Source organism: Malurus melanocephalus, unplaced genomic scaffold (genome assembly GCF_030028575.1).
Source record: "Malurus melanocephalus ecotype Western Australia unplaced genomic scaffold, MMel_1.1 scaffold_413, whole genome shotgun sequence".
NCBI lineage: Eukaryota > Metazoa > Chordata > Aves > Passeriformes > Maluridae > Malurus > Malurus melanocephalus.
The window spans coordinates 613,232-633,856 of NW_026623645.1; the positions used below are offsets into that span (position 1 = coordinate 613,232).

Consider the following 20,625-nt stretch of genomic DNA (forward strand, 5'->3'; position numbering starts at 1 on the left):
TCCCTGTAACAAAATGTCCTTTAAAATCTGTAYCCATCTTTAAAATCTGTTTATGAAGCCAGTCATGAAGGATATACTGAGCTCCATACAATTAAAAATTKTAAACAAATGATGTCTATAAAGGTTTCATGACAATAATGAAAGTCCCTTTTTATTGTATCTTTCTGAAATGTTTTTGAGCTTAACACAAAAATAGCACCAAGGAAAACCAAAATATATGCAAGTATTCCCACACTTGCATACGAGGGAAGTGTGAAGTCGGAAGGAATGTTCTCATCCTTAAAATACAGCTTGTTTTGAAGTGTTTGCACACTCTTTAATTTGGTTTGTTATTGACTTTAAAGCTCACAGGCAACAGTGCAGACTTCCGCAGCTCTGTAAGCTTTAGCTCAGACTTCACATTTTATGTTTTTAAAACACTAATACTTTTTGCACGAACTTTAAAAAGGAAACAAACAAAAAATCCAATTCTTGCGATTTCTTGACCTTAAAGAAATCAGAAGAAAGTCATGTTGACTGTCTGCCTTCATCTTTCTTACTTGATGCAGTTTTGATGGTTTTGTTTGCTTTTCCTCCATGCTTCCCCTGTGTATCACTTCTCCAGTGGTTTGTAGGGGTCCTTTTTATTGCAGCAGCTGCAACAGCGATGTTTTTCCTTCGCGTATAAACACACTGCTTACAAATGCAGGTGACAAATCCGAGTCGTTCTGACTTCCAAGTGTGCGTGTTTTGGGTTAACCACGTGCCCTTTCAGCGGGTTTGGGGTGCTCCTGATTCCCTGCAGTGTCTGATGGTGCAGGGATGAGGCAGGGACACCCCTGGGCTGTCTGAGCATTGTTCCGCTTGCCTTGTGGCCGGGATGGTGCTGCTCAGAGCTGCGGTCAGCAGAGCCCTGTGGAGCGCCTGGGGTTTGTTTCATTCCTTTCCCCGTGCTGTGGGCTCTGCAGCGCTGCAAAGAGGAGCCAGCTGGCTGAAAAAAACCTCTGCTCCCTGCATGTGGGCTCTTCACTCGGTTCCATCCTCCACCAGTGATGCTGGTGCAAGGTTTGCTTCGGAGTTCATGGTGCTCCCACGGAACCCATCTGCACRCAGGGAAAGATGTCGTGGTGGCTGGCAAAGGCTCTTTGGCTTCTTCTTCGGTAGGTGAAATCAGGTTCATTCAAGCAGCTGGTGGTGCCAGAGCTGAGAAAGTTGTGTTTTCTTAGAAGGGGTGGGTGCTGATGGAACCTGTGGGTTGGAAATGAAAGTGTGGTTTTATGCCCCAGAGAGCTGTKGTGGATACTAAGTTTCACCAGTATGTCCTTCAAAACCAAGTCATTTTCTATTGTTTCCAGTCCGTTTAGATACAAGCAATTAAAATATCTCTGATCCACAGTTCAGGGAATACAAGGCCTTGACTAGGTTAGTGCATGTGGAAAAAGATAGTGTTATGTGTGCACTTCATGTGCTTTCTAGAGAAAAGAAAATTTGCTGGTAGAAAAGCATACATTGATTGCACAAYAGGTTTTCTTTGTGCTTTTCTCATAGTCTAAAATACCCATTTCATAAAGTTTTAAAAATTTTTATTTTCAAATTATGCAAATATTGGGTACAATATGAGAGRCGCTTCAGATTTGTAAAATGAAAATAATTGTAAGACTACTGTTCTGTGATATGGAACTTTTAAACACCCTTGGCAGAGAATCTGCTTGGTGTCTGATGTTCCTCAAGATAGTGTGTGAAAGCCTTTMTGAATTTTCATGTTTATGTATTTGTGTCGATCAACAGTGTGGTTTGAGCTTCAGGCTTTGGCAGCTTTTTTCAATACATGGCAGAACATTATTGCATCCATCTTCGGGATTAGAAGAGGCTTGGTCAAAATATGTCTTGTCTCTTGTTGGCTGGGTCATTTTGGAAGCATGCCCTGTTTGCATCCCTCTCGCATCTATCTATAGCGAGGACGGAGATGGAAAGGATGGATTTTTAACTTTTAAAAAATATGGGTGGGAAGTTGGTTTGGGAGAGTAAGTTGGCTTGGTATTGCTAGMGTGACTTGTGTGCAAGGAGGAGAGTGCATCTAATATGCAAAATCTTCTCCTGCTCTGGCTGGCTAAGCACAGATGGGTGAAGTGAGGACAGGATGGTAGGTTTCAGGCTGATTTTTGTCCTGCCTGTTGTTTTCAAAYTAACCCTTCATGCATATGCAGTTTTATGATCTTCATTGCATTCAAGTGGAAATGACTGTGCAGCTGACGTGAAAAAATAAATTTAAAGCTAGATATTCCTCTTCAAGTATAATAAAATGTAGTGTTAAATGGGAAGCATCTGCAAATGTGATTTGTTTTAAGTTCTTTTTTTTTTTAGCATGAGAACTGGTGACCTTCTCTGTTGATAGTTGCAGGGGCAAAGCTCTCCTTAGGAAACAAAGAAAACCTGACAACAGAATGAAGGGTATAGAACTCATAACTGGCTTTTCTCATCCTTGCTGCACCACTTGCTTGGGTTTTGTTGGTACTCATAATTCAGTCTGAAATCAGGCAAAGAGYGATGGCTGTCATACTTGGGCTATACAAGCACACATTTCAGTTTTAATAAGGAGGAGATACCAGGCAGTRCAGGAAACACACATGAGCTGTAGCTGTTCCTCTCCTGCACTGCCTGGGCACCTGCAGCACCAGTTTCACCTGAGATGGAGAATCAAGGAGCTTGTTTGTGCACAGGATGTCAGGGGGCAGCTGCAAACGGGCTGTGACAGCAGAGGCCTGCAAATAGCAGAGATAAGCATTTGGGTGGAAATTACTGAGATGAGACGGAACAGAAAGGTCTGCAACACCTTAATGCTTGCCTGAGAGGCAGCCTGGATCCATTCCAGTTAATGTCTGCTCTCAGACCTCCTGTCCCCCTCTCTGTATGCTCCCTGTGCTCCGAGTGCCGCTGGCCTTGTTTGAGCCCGCACATCGCGCCCGTGTCACGCGGTGACTTCTGAAATAATGCATGGCCAGCTCTCTCTGGGAGGCGATTTTTTTGACATCTTGTTTGAAACTACTCTGCAACAGCCTCCTGACGAGGCAAGCTATTTAAAGAGCAGGGAGAAAGCTTCAGCCCCCTACTTCCACACATGACAGCCATACGGTCCTTCAGCTCCATTTGGCACATGTGACAGAGTGGGATGAAAATGTGTGCTGTAAGCTTTAATGGAATACTTTAAAAAGAGAAACAACCTTAGAAGCTCTTTAACCCCATCACCAAAAAAAAAAAAAAAAAAAAAAAAAAAAAAAAAAAAAAAAAAAAAAAAGGACAACCACTTTAGAGTCTTTGTAGTATCTATTGCCCAAATATTATCACTGCCAGTGGGGTGTCTCTTCTGTATGCCTGCTGGTTCCTTAGGCAGTTAAATTTGGTTTTGGATGATTCTTATTATCCTGATTTCCTCTTTCATTCCCTAACAGAGCTGTGCAAGGCTTGAGGCATGAGCAGAGCTATGTGTTCATGAAAGTGCATGGATTTTGGAATTGCTCCTGAGGAGAGGACATGGAAGTATTTCTGAGAGTTTTGTCATGCTGTTGCTATGCAGTATGAATTGAGTGCCCATGCAGATTTTAAATTGTTTTCTAAATTAGGAGCTCACTCTCTTCTTTTGTGGGTATGTGCACCTGTGCATTTTTTGCAAGGCTGTTGTAGCAAAGACAGACTAATTCCTCAAGTAACTTCTAGGGTTCCTTACGTTTGTGTAGATGCTTGAAATTATTTTGGCCTGAAGTCTTTTTCAGTTTATGATCAAAGTAGTAGTGAATCGTTCAGTGACTGTTTTCCTTTTTTTACTTTTAAATCAGTRTTATGATTAATATTATTAGTAATCAAATTAGCATTGTTGCTGCAGGARCTAGCTGTTATTGAAGCACAGCAGCAGTTTGGATGGGAACACTGGCCAAACCAAACCCAGCAACCCAACAATTCTGGGTGTCCCATGATTGTGCTTGACTTTGACCACCAAACATTTAGTAAGTGACATTTGGAGGTGATTGTGTCATTCCCAAATTGAAAGAGTGTGAATGWGGCATAAGGAAATCCTAGCTGGGAATTGTACAGATGTCAGTGTCAGGCAGCAAATATGCCCCAGGCTTAACTGGAGTTGYCTATGGGGAGCACATTTCAGTGTTCCCAGGAAAGGCTGTAAAAGTGCTAGCAGGGATAGACAGCAATGTGTAATATTTGATCTCCTACACCCACAGTCCTCAGTGGAGCTGAGCTCATTTCAGGAATTTCTTTGGCTTTATGGCTTTTTTACTCTTCCTGCAGCAGCACTGTATTTCTCCTTTTCCCTGAACTCTTCTCTTAAAGCTGGCAAGGACATCCCTTGCTGCTGGGTGGTAATTGTGGTTTAATGGTGGGTTAGTGGTTTAACAAGCTGGAACACAGCCAAGATGTAACTTGAAGGAAGAAAAACCACCAAACAAGCAAAAAGGGGAAAAAAATACGCAGGATGAAGTAAAGCCCAGCTCCTTCAGGCACTGGATGCATAGCTTYATAAAAGATGAGGTGTCACTGGAGCTGGGATGGAGGGAAAGAGGGTGTGCCCCACAGATTTAGGGCATGGGGACAGTCTGACTGGTAGGAGGAGCAGAACTGACCAGTTTTGGTGTGATTTAACCCTGTGCATGCCCTGAACAGCCTGTGATTGTAATCTCTAGAAGAAACATTTAATCGTGTATTTGATAATGGTGTCTTAAAAAATCCAACAAAAATAGCMTAGTCCTTATGCTGCTGATGCAGACATTCATGGTTTGTGTGTTTGTTTTCCTTTAACTTTTGTGCCATGAGGAAGAAAGTGGTTTCTGTTTAGCCCCTGGACCTGCAAAGAACCGGTCACTGAACCCTTGGGGGTTATGATGAATCYTCCTGACAACTGAACTACAAATACTCTGTCTATGTAAACCTGTATAGATGTCAAAGTCTTTTCAGGCTCATCAGAAAGAACTCCAGGAAGGGGGATGTGGGTTATTTGGCAAGGATAAGAGAGGTCCAAACTGGCTGTTGCAGATATTCTCTTATTCTCAGGTTGATGGAATTCCACTTTTGTCATCACTTACTTCCTCATAAAACTTAAATTTCTGAAATGGGTGAAGTAAACTGATTTTTTTTTTTTTTTKTTGCAATCAATCCATTACAGAAAGTTTTCAAATACTTTGTCTGGGCAGGATCTTGATTTCTAACCTGTTTGGTGGGAACAGATTTTTCTATGATGCTCTCATGGGATATCTCAGGAATTTCTGGAGCAATCTGTCTAGGAAGATGCAAGTGCCTGTGTCTGCTGTTCACCGCTTACTGAATGAAGAAGTAAATTAGGTTGAGCTACTAGGTTAAGCTTGCTGAGAAGAAAAAGAAGCTTGCTTTTTTGGCACCGTGAATTACGAAGCATCCCAATCTCTTGCTATGTGGTAGTTCCTTGCTGTTTGCCCTGCCTGTCCCCTCCTCCTGCCTGCTGTGGGGCACATCTGCAGGCCTTGCTTTCATTTGTGTGACTAATCTGRCCGTGCCTCAGCTTTCGTTTGTCTGGGTGAGTAAGGTCAGAGGCAGCTCTCCATACGTGATTTTCTGAAGAAAAGCCGAGGCTTTGTCAAATGAGCATTGCCTCAATGAGAGCTTTATGTAGACTCAGACAAATGAGATTGCAGGGAAAATGCATTCCTCATCTCCTCCTTCCAATGTAAAYAGTGCAGCATGTGGGAAACAGATGAGTGTACTTCCTGAGAGWGGGCCAAGGATGACAATTTTTTACTTTCTTGAAGTGTTTGCTTGCTTTGCTSTTTACCATTTTCTGGGGAAGATCCATCTGGTTGGGCACTGTAGCTCACTGTCSTCTTCCTTGAATGTGAATAAAGTCCTCCTGGCCTTTTCCTTCCACCAGTTACTCTGATGACTGAACACTTCCATCRAATTTCTTGTCTATAGACAAGAAACTGGGATGCACTTTGCTTGTTTCAGCTACTCTTTGGTTGTTTTCCATTCCAGCCTCCTTTGAGGATATCAGTAAGGAAAGGACTGCAAGTGACAGATACTTTCAAAACACATGMCTTGTTAGTATTTGAGAAGCTGGTCTGTGGAAGGGAAGTGGTGTTCCCCACGGCTGGGCCACCTCAGCGTGTGGAAGCACATGCACTCCGAGAATGTTAAAATTCAGGAGTGGGCTTTTTTATTATCAAGTGATTGACTGTCAGTCAGATGTCTTCATGCCAGCTGTGTCAGCTCAGCAGTTTTAGATAAGTTATTAGTAGTATCAGTGGAATGTTTGTTCCTTTATCAGGTACTTCACTGCATCTTCATCTCACWATCAGGATGTTTAACTTCGGAATTGATGAGTCAGACTGGTTTCAGCTTTATTCGACACCAAAAGCACTGAGGTGCCCCCTTCTCCATTTACCACCAGAAGCTTTGCAAATACCATTTGCCTCTTGCACTGAGTTGTTTTACCCCATTCCAGGCAGAGTGTCCTGTCGGAATCTCCACTCACATGTGTGTGGTCACGGCCTGGGCTCTGGCAAAACGGGTGGGGGCAGTACAGGGGCAGTCCCTCGATCCAGATCCAGACTACCTGCAGGCTTTTCCAGAAATCACTGTGTTGCCTGTACCCAGTGGTCCATTCAAGGTTTTATTCCTAACTGTGCAAGTTACTATTGTATTGGTTTGATATTTTCTAATGGTAGTGGTTGTTTTTTYCATGAGTCCAAGGGCCTGGTGCATAATTCCTCCACTTAAAACCACCTCTACTTTTCCTTCTCCAAGGTCAGGACTTCATACATATATAAAAATAAGAAGCAGAGTTCTTTTTCTGCTGAGTGCACACAGATTCATAGAAGAATGCAAATCATGRAACAAGGGGAATCCTGTCAGCTGAATGAGCACTATTGTTTCATGARTTCTGCTTCATTTTGCTTTTTTCATCTTTATTTTACCATATCTTCTACTAAAGACTTGAAAACAGGAGGCTTTTTAGGAGTGCATTAATAACTATCTTTCTGATGGGGATTTTAATCCTTATTAGCATTATATTATTGATGAACTTCCATGAAATTTATTGAGTTGTTGGTAAGCATATGTTCACTGAGTGCATGCTTGTCTCATGTCAGTTGGTAAGAAACCCAAACAAACTCATGCTGCTTCCCTCTTTCTTGTTACAGCAAACCAACCCCATTGATGTGCAGTCCATTGAAGAAATTTTGAGGGTAGGTACTCTTAAATAATAGATCTCTGTGTTTGCTTAGATTTTGCATGCCTTAAGTTAGTGGTTGGGGAAAAGATACCTCCCTGCTGTTCACTCAGCAGATGTAGCTGTCATTAATTTCGGGGTGTGCTGAGGAGAAGTAAAGATAAGAGTCAGCCTTAAATACAGCTGGAGTTGTAAGATCAGTCCATTAATACGTAAGTGTAATACACTGACAAGTCATCCAAGACAGCCAGAGCTACTCCTACATCAGTTCAGGGGCTTGCCATTCCCAAGTGTCTTTCCTCCAAAGGCTCTGGACATACTGTCTCGTGTCCGTGCTGCCAGCCCCAGCAGCATGGCCCTGAGCAGCAGCACACCTGTGTCCTTCCCACATGCCTGTGTGTGGCACTGCTGCTGCTCCCTCACTGGAATTCCAGTCCATTCATGCAGAGCAAAGCCAGGTCTGATGCAAAGCTGTCTCTGCTGTACCCTTGTGTCAGAACCCACTCTGTGAGCAGCGTGCAGGCTCCCGGCGGCTGTGGCTGAGTCCATGTTACCCCTTCCCTGTGCAGGGTGTGAAAATGCCCTGGGATTCCCAAGCCAGYGGTGCTGATCCTGAGGCATGTCAAATGCTATTCTGAGATGCTGAATTTCTGGTGGAACAGCTTGGTTTCTGTGATTCACTTCCCTCACTGTCGYTTGAGGCTGCAAAACCCTGATGCCTCAATTGCTCCCCAGAAGCTCTTGTTGGGGCAGTGTTTTAGCTGAAGGGCAGCTGTACACAGGTGCCCACTGGCTGGCCTGCTCGGGTTGGGGTTGCTGTCAGGATTCCACCTGGAAGTCTGGCATCCTTTTGTGTTTCAGCAGATATATCCTGTGTTCTTGCCTATTAGTAATGCATGTCGCTATTTTTGTAGCAACCATGGGGAAACATGTCCAAATACATGAACAGGTAGATCCAAATGAAACTTTGAAGCATGAAACTTGATCTGTGTCTAACAGCAAAAGTCCTGATAGCTGCTCCCTTCAATCTCTTTCCAGGAAATGACCCGCTCTTGGCCACCTCCCCTGACAGCTCTTAATACGCCTACTAAAGCAGAGCCTTCGAAATTTCCATTCCCAACAAAGGTAAAACACCCTCTTTCTGCCAGGACTTTTGATTAAATAGAAGAGAGCTTTCTGGCTTTTGCAGATGTTTCTATCTGATTTTTTTGCCCCTTCTATAAATAAAGGTTGTTAGGAGGTATTACCTTCAGAAGCAGTAATATAAATTAAAGCACAAAGTGGATGAATAAAAAATGTTTCAGCAGCTTAATCTATTTGCTGTAATTGTGGTCCTCAAATGTCACTACTTTTCTGCGACATTTTAAGTATCTCTCCTGAAGCACAATGTATATTTTATCTTTTTGTCAACAGAAATATTTGCTGACTGTGTTAAACAGGAGTATTTGGCAGCTCTTACAAATTTTAAAAATATTTCCTCAAGAATGCACATACCCCAAATGTGCTAGCAATATGTTTTTAGTGATAGTAGCACATTATCATTTCTATCCACGTGAAGCTATGTCAGGCCAGCTTAGACGACTGGACACTTTGACAAGCTAGTTGAAGTGTTTATTACAGTAAAGTAACACATGGAAAATAAATCATCAGTATGCTTCTTAGGAGAAAGCTCATTTATTTTATTCTCAATTTTCACTTCATCCTTTTTTTTCTAGGAATTGCAGCCTGAAGGATCTGTAGCAAAGGAWCAGAGTAAGTAGATAGCCAAAGAAAACACGCAGTTATATGTGTATTGACAGATAGTTTTGTGTGTTGTCTGTTATGCATGATATGTCAAATGTTTTTATTGATTAAGAGCCATGGTTTCCTCTGCTTTGTTGAACAGTGATGAATTTAGAAATAGCTTAAGAGATTGGATACATTCATTACCTAGACATTAAGGCAGTAGTTCATCAGAGGACAAATAGTATTTCACTAGGAAATCCCATTTTGGATGATAAATAATCTGAATGACAATTATGTCCTGGAAGAAAGTGATGAGTCTAACCTGGTGCTCMGAGACCACAGAGTAAAATTAGCTCAAAGGTGGCAAATAAACCAACCTATTCATTTTTGATTTCCAGAGCAGTATGGARCACCTTCAGAAACATCACTGTMTAGTTCTCAGCCAAGAACMTCGTAAGTAACAGACCTTRTTCACATCTCTACTGTGCAGTTTATTAAAAGAGCCTAGAATGAGCTAAATTTTGRTTTACTTGATGTTTCTGGAGGTTAAGGTTTTATCAGTCTGATTTTTCTTAGAAAACTTCAATGAAGGGAACTTTCACCAACAGAAATATGATTGTTTTATGATGGAATCATAGTCATTTAGGCTGGAAAAGACCTTTAAGATCATCAAGCCCAACCCTTAACTTGACATTGCCAAGTCCACTAAACCTTGTCATGATTATGATGGCTGGGTTAAGACCAAAACAAAACTGGAGGAAACAACCAACTATTAATGCACCATATTAAAGTAATTTTGTTCTTTTAATCTGTGGCTGCTTAACRTCATACATTCATGCTCTTCAACCTGCAATAATGCATCCAACTGACATAAATTACAAAGGATACAAACTGAATCTGATTGATTCTGGATGTTGTCTTGAGCCCTGGGAGGGCTAGTAAAGATGCAGCTACAAGAACTGTAAAAACMAAGGCTGCAATTTTAAAGCAATCACATGGTATAACTTTCTCCAATTGCCCAAGGAAAAGTTTTCTTTAAAGTGTCTTCATTTTATTTTTATTAAAAAAAAAAAAAAAAAACCACAAAAAATGGGTAGATAAAATAACTTGATGCTGTCCTTGTAGGTGAAAGAGGTTATCTACTATCTGATTAATTACAGAAGTTGCTTGAAAGCAATTTTATGTGGGCTGACACTAGTCTTTCAGGGCTAACCTGGCCAAATGCAGCATTGCTGGGTTCTGAGCCCTGAGTAACAAACAGAAATCTTTCCATRTCTGGAAGGCTCAGGGGTACTCTATTCAAGGCACTTGCTGAACCCTTAAATTTCAATTTAAATCAGTTCGTATGATACATAAAGATCCCGTTACTTCAAGATATGTTGTTCTGTGGAAGACCACGAACTACAGACTACAAAGCTTACTCCACATGTCTGCCTTTTCCTTATCATGAATTACTGAATTAAAAGCAAAACAAAATTGAACCAGTCACAAGTAAGAACAAGAGCATGTCTCCATCTTGGTTGAGATTGTAGAATTTTAACTCAAGCTCTGTAGGGTCTGTTAAACATCCCTTTTCCTACTGTTCCAGCAGGATTTAGAGGAGCCCTTGCTCACTGGCAGCATGGGGTGGTGTCTTGCTGCTGTCAGCTATTCCTTATGTCTTCYTTATTGTGCTCCACTTTCTTCCACCCCACTTTGCTCCTCCTCAATGAACTCTGGAAATTTTCATTGCGCTATTAAAACCAGTTTAAACTGCTCCAGGCTGTGCCTTCCTCCCCAGCTACCCTATGACCACCATTGTTATTTCAGCTGCTTGTACAAACCCCTTTAGCACTTTAGTTAGTTTTCCAGGCAGCAGAGAGAGGAAAGACTTTTCCTGCAGACACGAATTGGAAAAGACTCGTTTGYTAGCCCAAAGGGCCTGAATTATAAATATGGCAGGGTTTGGAACTCTGTCCTTAGCCATGATCCCCTCTCTGCTCAGCATCCTTGCCGGGCGCTTCAGAGCTGGTGTTCATCTGCAAGGGCTGYGTGTGCCCAYRGCCAGCAAGGGCAGTGGGAGCAGGRGGAACAGGGTGGCCTGGCTTTGTGTTTAASTGAGGTTTGCCCGAGGACTTCCTCTACATCTTTTCCCTTGAACCGATGCATCCCCTCTTTTTTGTGTGTGTTTTCTTTGGCACAACAGGCCTGGCTTTCTTTGCTGTTTGAAGTGCACGTGACTGTCTGAAAATTCAGCTGCCTGGAGTAGCTTGTGTTGCAAAGTGTAGCTGGCTGAAAACAAACAGCGTTTGTGTTGGTTAATTAGAAGATGAAATCCCAGGGCATCTGTGTGCCCAAATTAAGCATTCAGCTTTTCAGAGCGTGCAGGGATTTCCCAGATGGATTTCATTCTTGAATGCAGCCCTGAAGTTTGCACCTGGCAGTGCTGGAATTGAAGCAGTCCTTCTTTTAAGAGGGGAAATGCCWGCTCATTCTTGGTGATGCATCTTTAACCCGGCTAGCAGAGAGGGGCCAGCCTGTGCTTTCAGTGAGGTTGTTTGGCAAGTAATAAGAATTTTAGTGCTGCTTCTCTCACTAAAAGAACTCTTTTTAATTAGCTTTAGGGAGATTAATGGTGTGTATATAAGCTGCAAATGAACAGGTCCTGCAAATAAAACCTTGGCATCTATTAATTCCTGGGCTAATTGGAGCATTAAAATTAGTAAGGTAGATTTATTTTCTCTAACTAGGCAGTTTAACAATTTGTTGAAACTTTGTTTTGGGGAAACTGACTTTGTCTACYCTTTCAGAAGTATGACTTGAAGTTTTAGTGTTCTTCCTGATCCCAAATTGAGCATAAGTAGTTGTGGTGTTCTTTTATGCTGATGCATTTAATTTACCAACAGCTCATGTGGAAAAAATAGAACTTTTTATTACAAACTGTTAAATCAGATTTAAGAAGATATAGGTGGTTTCTTTGCATGTCTGTGTCCACAGTAGGGCTTTGAAAGTACTTGATCTCTAAGGTCTCTTCCAGCTCAAACCWTTCTATGATTCTATGATTATCCTCTTACCTCTAAAGGAAATAAGTCTTTAGTCCACAGTTCCACAAAATCCACAAAAAGAAAACAAAACATAGCCAAACAAACAAACAAAGAAACCCCAAAACTAAAAACGTTTCAGCATGATTTGGCATCCCTGGAAATTTCTTCACTACCACCTTTGAAGGACTTCTTCCTCTAAGGAGTTGTAAAAGAAAATAAAAAGAATTCATTGAGATCCCAGTAGGTGCTTGGCCAAACTGCCCAGAAGTGTGGAGAGTACCTGTATTGTTGCTGTTCTTTTTTCTTTTCTGTGCCTCATCTGTCTGGCAGTGAGCTTGGGCTCTGGCCCACATGCAGAGCTGGCTGGTGCAGGATTGCTGTGGGCTGTTTGCCTATAGTAGGAAATTTGGGGCTTTACTTTTCCAAGGTGGTGTCTCACAGCACTTCCCTTCAGTGTTTACTCTAAAAGAAGAGGCAAGAGGTGATTTCCACCAAGAAGGTGTGTGAGGAAATGAGGCAGTGGAGGRTAGATCGCAGGGGAATGGCAGTCAAAATGCCTGAACAAAGAAAGCWCTGACTTTTTCTGACTTTCTCCCGCTTTTTCCAGCGTGATGTGGTTCACTGGGGATAATTTGCTATAAAATGTATTGTCATGAGGGGTCAGAGGCTTGTTTGTCATATTTGGACAGAAGMAAAATTTCTCAAAGAAAGCCCTTGGCTTGAAATGAAGTTGAAATAAGCAGAGTTTTGACCTGATAGTTTAAAATCCCTCTCTCAGTTCCCAAGSTTTTGATCCCATTTTTGGAAGGACACTTGTATCATTTTCTGAGTTGAGGAGTCAATCACCAGCTAGTTTCAAGATTTGAATAACTACACTTGTGAATGGCAAAGTTTTGCCTGCCTATTTTCCAACTTCTTTGGGATGCCTGCAAGATTGCCAAGGAGGGGGATGACAATCTGGGAAAGCTTTAGGTCCTTCCCCACATATCTTTCCCTTCCAGCCTTTTAAGAGCCTCAATAATGTATTGAAATTGCAACCAATAGTTACCACCTGCAGGCAGAGGACTAAATGATGCTTTTGGAAGTATTTGTGGGCAGCCTGCTCTCTTCTCTAGCAACAGTGAAACAGAGCTCGTGCCTTCCCACTTGTAAACTGCTCTGAGTCCCTGAGCTGCTCAACATTACTGCTGAGATGTGCAGGAGCATTGGGTTCATTGTGTAGAGAAGAGATGGGTGATGGGGTTGCCCTTGGCATTGACTTACACATGTATGAAAGGAGACTTAAGCAGCAAAATGAGAACCTCTGTGACAGAAGAAATATTGGCAGCCCTTGAGAGCAGAGCGTGTGAACATGCCCAGCTCCGGGGGCTCCCCAAGGGACAGAAAGCATCAGGAGCAAACACAGGCTGGTAAAGTCTCTTGCTGTACCAGATCAGAGTCCTTCCATTCCTGTGCTGCTGTGCTGGGTTCCCTTTCTGAGGAGCATTCCCCTCAAAGAACTTGGTCTTTGTYGTCTGTAAATGGCAGCCATTGCTACAGACCTCCATTGCAAAATATCCCGAGGTCAGTTGGAAAGCAGAGTGAAAAAAAGCAAAGCATTTTAACCATTCATTTCAGATAATGACAGGGTTTAGTAGATTGACCATACCAAATGTTCAATAAGGATGGGGGAGGTTGGTTTGTTTTGGCAAGCACAAACCGAATCTTTTTCTGTGCCTACTGCTTCAAAATGTGTCTGCCTTGGCTGATATTTATCTTCTGGTTGTCTTTCAGAATGCTCCAGGACGACCTGCAGCTCAGTGATAGTGAAGAGAGTGGTGACGACCAAGTCGGTTTTAGCTGTTTTATACTCTAGGCACACAGACTTCCCTTTAAACATCACCACTTGTTGCATTGTTCTGAGTTCTGAGCTAACYTTTCCTCCCCCTCTCCTCTTTGTTTTTGTGAACAAAACAGGTTGTTGAAAAGTCACCTTCTTCACTTGCTCCTCCAAGGTACAGGTTTGTTCCCAAACTACTAGCTAGGCCACATAAGGAGAAAAACAAAACTGTTTTTTGTGTGTGGGGTAGAAGGGTAAGGGTTGCTGGTTTCTCCTGTTGCTACAGACTTTGGTTTCTGGCTACAGTTGAAAGTCAGCTTTAGTTGTGTGGGGTTTTCTGGAAAGCTCCAATTACAAATTAATAATCCAGGCATGCTGGATTTTGCTAYGAACCAGAATTGTACTTCCTCAACTGCTCCCTTCTTTTCTCCTCCTCCCCTCCACCAGTGTGTCTGTAGATCGCACTGCAGCTAATGGAACTTTCAGCTGTAGTGGTGTTGGGTGAGATGTGAGTCCAGTTTTAGCTCCGGAGGAAGCCCAAAACAGCCAAGTGGGTTAAGAACAGGAAAGGGTTAGGAAGACTCATTGAGACTGTTTCAGCTCCTTTTGATAAAGAAGCTGATTGTAAGCAGTTCCTGCCATGTATTGTTAGTCAGAAGTAATAGTAGACTGAACAGCCACATGCCAGTATTTGAGAAAGAAAGGTGGAAAAGCTCACMATTTTTCCTACAGGAGAGCACTGGCCTGCGTTTTTTAGGTGGATGTGTATATTCTTCAAGCACAAGACAGTGGTCTACAGAGTTAGGTTTGCTGAGAAGCACACCAGTGCTTGGCATATTATGTGTTTCTACAAACTCTTAAAATAGGAATGTTCTCATGATATCAGTCTTGGGTCAGCAAGGAGCTTGCCTCCACATTATACAAATGTGTTGATATTTATGTGAGAAATCATTTTCAATGTTAACAAAAAAAATGAAAATATCTACATTTGGAKTTTGTAAGCCCATTTCAAAACAAAAACACTGCATAAAAGTGACAGCTCTCTGTCGATTCCATCCATTCCACTGTCAGTGTGGAGGGAAACACTTTTGGTTAGAGGAGGGTGTTGCAAGAAATGCTGCTGCAAGTGACTGTTAATGAAGTGGTTACAGCAGCATGAGCAAGTAATACAGATGGAGTGAAAATTTAAGGGGGAAAACAGAAACATCAGGCACCACCCTGAAATATATGTTCCTGTCRTGTTCACCTTTATTGGAAATTTTTCATTTTGAGGGCTGGGTTTTTCAGAAAAGCACTGGTTAGTTTTGGTGCTTTTTAAATTTTGGCAGCAAAATGCAGCTTCACATTCTAGCAGTGGCATCCTGCTTACATATTTGACTGGGTTGGAGTTGAARATTATATTATTTCCAGCAATTTTATGTTCTGTGCTTTATTTTTTTGAGTATGCCAATGTATTCTTCCAGSCCTCTTCACTCTCATCTCAGTGCTAATGCATGGGGGTTCAGTTTTATTTTTGAATACTGCCATGTCAATATAATAAGTAAGTAACCTTCACCCCTGCTGCTTTCTAATTTTATCTCCTGGTGGCCTTGCAGTTCCTTACAGTCCCAGCCCAAGAGTGTGGCATCAGCACATTCCAGCAGCTCGGAGTCAGGGAGCACCAGTGACTCAGACAGCTCCTCAGACTCGGAGACAGAGAGCCACTCGAGCGACAGTGAAGCAAACGACCCTCCAAGAGCCCCAGCACCTGAGGTGAATGCAAATAAAAGGCAGAGGCTGCTTACACAGCCCCTTGCCTTCCTCTCTGCTGTCTCAGTGCAGAGGGCAGGAGACCTGAAACGCTGTCATGGTTCAGGCATCCCCTTGACATCTTTGCTGCATCACTCGACTCTTCTTGCCCTTTGCTTCCCTCCTAGAGTTTGTCAACCTTAGTTGCCCTTAGTAACAACACAATTAGACTTTCAGATGCYAGCCTGGAAGTGTTCCCTGTGTCCTTTGGCACAGCTGTCTGGCCCTCCAGGAATTGGTGCCTTCACTGGGGAGACACGAGCAAGGCACAGATGGGGAGCACGGCTKGGCTGGGCTGTTTGGGGCCCACCTCTGCCTGCACGGGATTTCTGGGTGCCAAGGCAATGTGCAGAGTCAGGGTGAGACCAGTTTCCTGATAATTTAAGAGGAGCTGCTGCCTCCCTGCAGCTCCTGTGCCCGAGTGACAGATTGAGCTTGTCCCGGGTCTCAGCTGAAGGAATCAGACCTGCAGGAAGGGCTGGAATATGCTTAGTCTTGCTGCTGTTGAATTGGGCTTGGATACTGCTGCACTGGCATTTCTGAGGCTTGTATTGGGGAAAGCAGACGAACAGAACTTGGTGCCTTAAACTTTCATAATTGTGAAACCATGCATTTAAAAAAAAATGTGCTGCAGAAGTTCTCATGTCCCATGCTTTCAAACAGCTCCTCCAGCTTGCTAAACATTCTCAGGCTTGGGGGAAGTGCATGACTATATCTGCAGACCACAGCTGATGTAAAATAATCCACTGGCAATTTTGAGGTACTGTTACAAAGCCCTTGTAGTTCATTTTTCCTCCTCTGCTTCACTCTAGCATCATTTCTTTTCACCTTAGAAGTGCACAACAGGGAGAATCTTATGAGCCAAAAACAAACTTTGAGACAGCCTCAAATGAGAAAGGCTTTCCATGTCACTCTGATGCTCTTTAGCCTCCAGCAGTTCAGTTACAGACCTTGCCCACTCCAATATGGTGTCTTTGAAGGAAGCAGTTGTCCTCCTTTTCCTCTTTTACCAAATTCTGCGTGGTTTGTCCTGAAAATGTTAATGAAGTCCTAGCTACTTGCCTTTGACCTTTTTATCCTTTTTTTTTTATTCAGCAAACTGTTCATCCATGATGCTCTGGAGCAAGTTAGGATGCATGGCTTGTTTGTTTATAGTGAGTTCTTCATATGCAAAAGCTCACACTTTGAGAYCTCTGGGCTCTGGTGAGCTGTGCTAGGATGGAAGCAGCCCATGAAGGCATCAGGTTTGAATCTTTCCTTTCTCTTTTTGTCTGCAGCCCGAGCCACCATCCTCTAATAAGTGGCAGCTGGACAACTGGCTGACCAAGGTGACCCCACCAGCAGTGCCAGCAGAGAGCCTCAGTGAAACTGCCYGTGGGGATGGAYGTGAGGAGGGCAAGAAGCAGGAGTGGGGCACCAKCAGCAATTCCTGCCAGCAGCACAGTGGGCTGAGGGAGCCGTCTCACAAGAGCCAAGCAGCCAGGGCTCCTCAGGAGGCTCCTCTGCCGACCAAACGCGGCTGCCAGAAGCCTCCAGCACACGCTGAGGAGCCCTCACCCCGGCACACCGTGGGGAGCAAAGGACCCAGCAAGCCCCTGGTCCACGAGGGGCCCAAGAGGGGTCTGAAGGTGGAGAGTGACCCTGCTCCTTTGGAGGTCAGAGACCAGTCTTCCAGAGACAAGCCGAAAGTCAAAAAAACAGTGAAGACAAAATCCACTAACAGAAAAGACCCAAAGCCAGGACTTGWAGAGCCCTCTGAGAAAAAAAGGCACAAGGGCTCCCACCAGGTCAACACCAAGCCCTTCTTGGACCCCAAGCTCATGGAAGATGCCCCAGCATGTGATACTTTCAGTCCCCTTCCTCAGGGCCAGGGCACAGCTCCCATCAGGACCAGCAGCCAGAGGCCTCAGGATTTGCACAAGGAAAAGCTGCCCTTGCCCCTCAGGGAGAAGCTGCTCTCGCCAGTGAGGGAYCCCCCRGCCCGTGAGCGCCTCGTGGTGAAAATAGATCTCTGCCACCTGGAAAAGGTCCCTCAGCCCCCCAGGAAAGAGGGATGCCAGAGGAAAGCAGAGACCAAGGACCTCCCTGGTGCGAGGARGSARGACTTGAAGAGGAAAGCCACGGACACTCCTGAGGAGTCCCTAAGAAAGAAGAAGGTGAGAGGTGGAGCGGGAGGTGGGTYTGTACAAGGACCAAGGTGGTGTTTGAAAACTGACTTCATAGGTTGGGAGTAGAGCCATTATCCTTCTACAAAGGTATTATCAAACTTCTGAGGGAAATGTGAATCAGAACTGTCTGCAGATGTTTCTTGTTGGTCACAAATCCCCTCCTGAGCAAATGAAAAGCTGTCTAACATGCTTTGGTGTTTTAAATTTTTTTTTACTCTCTTTTCTTGAAATCCTAGTTTTCTCAGACAGCAAAACCAGTTGTAACAGTCACTTTCCCTTGAATTACAAGACAGCCCTTTATTTAACTGAGGTGATTGCTGCTCACAAGTGTTTTTTGGAAAGCTGACTCCCAAAGGGGATCAGGAATATACCTTCAGTCAGCTGGGTCAGCTGCATGAAGAGCTGGCTGCAGGCCTTGTGGTGAATGGGTATTCCCTCTGGATATTTCAGTCCCTGATTCCCTTTTTGATCCTCCTCACAGAGCAGGTGGCTYGGCACATGTGGGTGAATAACTTTGCTTTGGGTTTCAGTTAGTTTTGCCATTTTATGAATTTCCTGTAATTGTGGGGGTGAACTGAGAAGAGCGGGGAAATGGTGAGGAAAGTTGAGAGACTCAGAAGTTCCTGCTCTTGCAAAGCAGTGGGAGAAAGGGAATGTGGCAGTCAATCTGTCCCTTCTCCTGTCATCTAAGAGGCTCAGGAGAGGAGCAATTTGATGTTAGGCGTCTTCCCTTGCAATCCTAGTGCCTGGCTGTAGGGAATGCCCCCTCAGAGCTTCACTGTCAGTTCTGTCAGTGCACCAATACCCTTGGAGCTCAGGCCTCATGGCAGCCAGCTGGGTCAGGTACAGACATCTTTTGTGGCAGTGTGGAACCTGAAACACAGGATAAGGATGTGATCTCAGTGCTGGAGCCTTGTCCTGAGCAGCCTGGCAGAGGTAGGCTCTGTGTCACAGCACAGCCCAGTGAGTGAYATAAAGCTGGATGTGTCCTGGACATGAGTAAGGACTAGGGAGAAGAGCTCACAGAGARCMTGCTGRTGGAGAAGGATCTGCAGGTTCTGRTGGATGAGAGGCTGGACATGACCCTGCAGGGTGTGCTTGCAGCCCAGAAAGGCAAACATGTCCTGGGCTGCATCCAAAGAGGTGTGGTCAGGAGGCTGAGGGAGGGGGTTCTGCCCCTCTGCTCTGCTCTGGTGAGACCCCACCTGGAGTGCTGCATCCAGCCCTGGGGTCCCCAGATTGCCAATGCTTAAAAATCTCACCTCTATCAGCATTTTGGTGATAAAAACCAAACCCCTGCACATCTGGAATGTCTATGTGATCTAACTCGCATGCAAGTGCCTTGCTTTTGGTTACTGTTAGCAGCAATAGGTTCAGCAATTCCATTCCTACAAAGTAATTAATCTTTCCAGGCAAAATTAGATAAAGTGTCATTTTAGGTTACTTGTCAATGAACTTGAAGTCTGTATCTTCTGTGCTGTGGGTTTGTGATTTGTKGGTTCCAATAGGGTATTGGTATTTTTTCTGCTTTTTTAAACCAGATTCAATCAAACTTAACTGTATTGGTTTGTATTTTATGTGAACTTAAAAACCTAAGGGATTTTATTTTTCCTTTTTTTTTGCTTCCTATTAGAGGGAAGAGAAGGAGGAGACTGATAGGAAGAAAATGAAATCGGAAAAAGAAACAAAACCATTGCAGTCTTCAGCTAACAAAGACTCCAATAAATTGAAGTGAGTATACAGTGGTGGAATTTATATGGAAGGATGTATAAACCCAATCTTTCTTAAACACAGTTCCTTGATCACAGCTATCTCCTGTCCTCATGAGTCTRCTTCTAATGTAATGTGCCTTCTGAAACCTAATTTACAGCAGATTTGCCTTTACATCCTGGAAACAACCAGTTCAGAAAATAGCTTTTTAGGTGAGGGTGGGGAGTCTTCTCTGCTAAAATCATCCTGTTGTCTTAATCTTGTTTTTCTGAGTGACCCAATGGACACACAACCAACGCGCCTTCTGAGTCCTGACTGTCTGGAATTCCAGGTGGCCTTTGTGGCCAGGAATTCCTCCTTTATCCCAGCATAGCATTTKCAGTGCTTCTGGCAGATCTGCTGGAGCTTCCCCTGTAATTTGCATACCAGAGCACTGCCARCATTCTGGCTGGGCCTTTGCTAGAGTGAGCACTTCCAAGAGTGTGTTTCCAACTGGACAGTGTTCCCGAGAGGGGAGACTCATGCCTCAGTCATGGGCTACTGCATTCAATTCCTGCTTGCTTGTGGCTTCAATTGGAGGTGTTGGCTTGGGCTGGTATGTAGTGAGGAGGTTTGAGTCCTGACAATAGGAGTAAACTGCTTTTCTGAAGAGGAAACACTGATGTGCTCTGTAAGCACTGAGGCATTGGACTAACGTTTAGTTGGGTGAAGGGATATTTGAATTGTGGTAGTAATGGAAGAGCTTTAATTCTGGGGTTTATTCCTCCCTTTTTCTCAGTGAAAATGAGCCCYGTTTTAGTTATGTTCTGTTTTTTTGGAAGGATAGACTGCATTTTTGGGGGAGAGAGTGCACTGAGGCAGGACAGGGGATGGTTCTGTGGAGCATCAGCTGTGCCAAAGTAGAGAATCCTAGGAGCACATGTKCAGTGAGTAGGGACCAATCCATGGGAAAAGTGGATGGTGAAAGAGGGGAAAGGACTGTCTCATGCACAACAGAATCAGACAGGATGTGCACCATCACAYCTCAGTCTTCTCATTGGGTTAAACWTAATTTCCTCCTCCTCTGATGTTGCAGTCCATGAGCTAGAATTCCCTGCTCAGTGTTTTGTTGGAAACAGAATAAAAATTTGTAAATGAGCAGTGGTGAAACAAGGTTTAGAACTATTTCATGCTACTTGAAGCTGCCAGGGTTCCCTGGTCATCCTA

General features: G+C 43.7%; 1 protein-coding gene across 1 annotated transcript in view; it reads left to right on the forward strand.

Moving 5' to 3' along the window:
* The window catches only part of AFF1 (ALF transcription elongation factor 1), a 69,932-nt gene that overhangs the window by 38,001 nt on the left and 11,306 nt on the right, over nucleotides 1-20,625 (forward strand). The window contains exons 4-12 of the mRNA XM_057379639.1: nucleotides 7,158-7,202; nucleotides 8,225-8,311; nucleotides 8,902-8,938; nucleotides 9,310-9,364; nucleotides 13,708-13,762; nucleotides 13,891-13,928; nucleotides 15,349-15,505; nucleotides 16,819-17,697; nucleotides 19,343-19,440. Of these exons, the coding sequence (XP_057235622.1) occupies nucleotides 7,158-7,202; nucleotides 8,225-8,311; nucleotides 8,902-8,938; nucleotides 9,310-9,364; nucleotides 13,708-13,762; nucleotides 13,891-13,928; nucleotides 15,349-15,505; nucleotides 16,819-17,697; nucleotides 19,343-19,440 (1,451 nt within the window). The remainder of the gene's footprint in view (nucleotides 1-7,157; nucleotides 7,203-8,224; nucleotides 8,312-8,901; nucleotides 8,939-9,309; nucleotides 9,365-13,707; nucleotides 13,763-13,890; nucleotides 13,929-15,348; nucleotides 15,506-16,818; nucleotides 17,698-19,342; nucleotides 19,441-20,625) is intronic.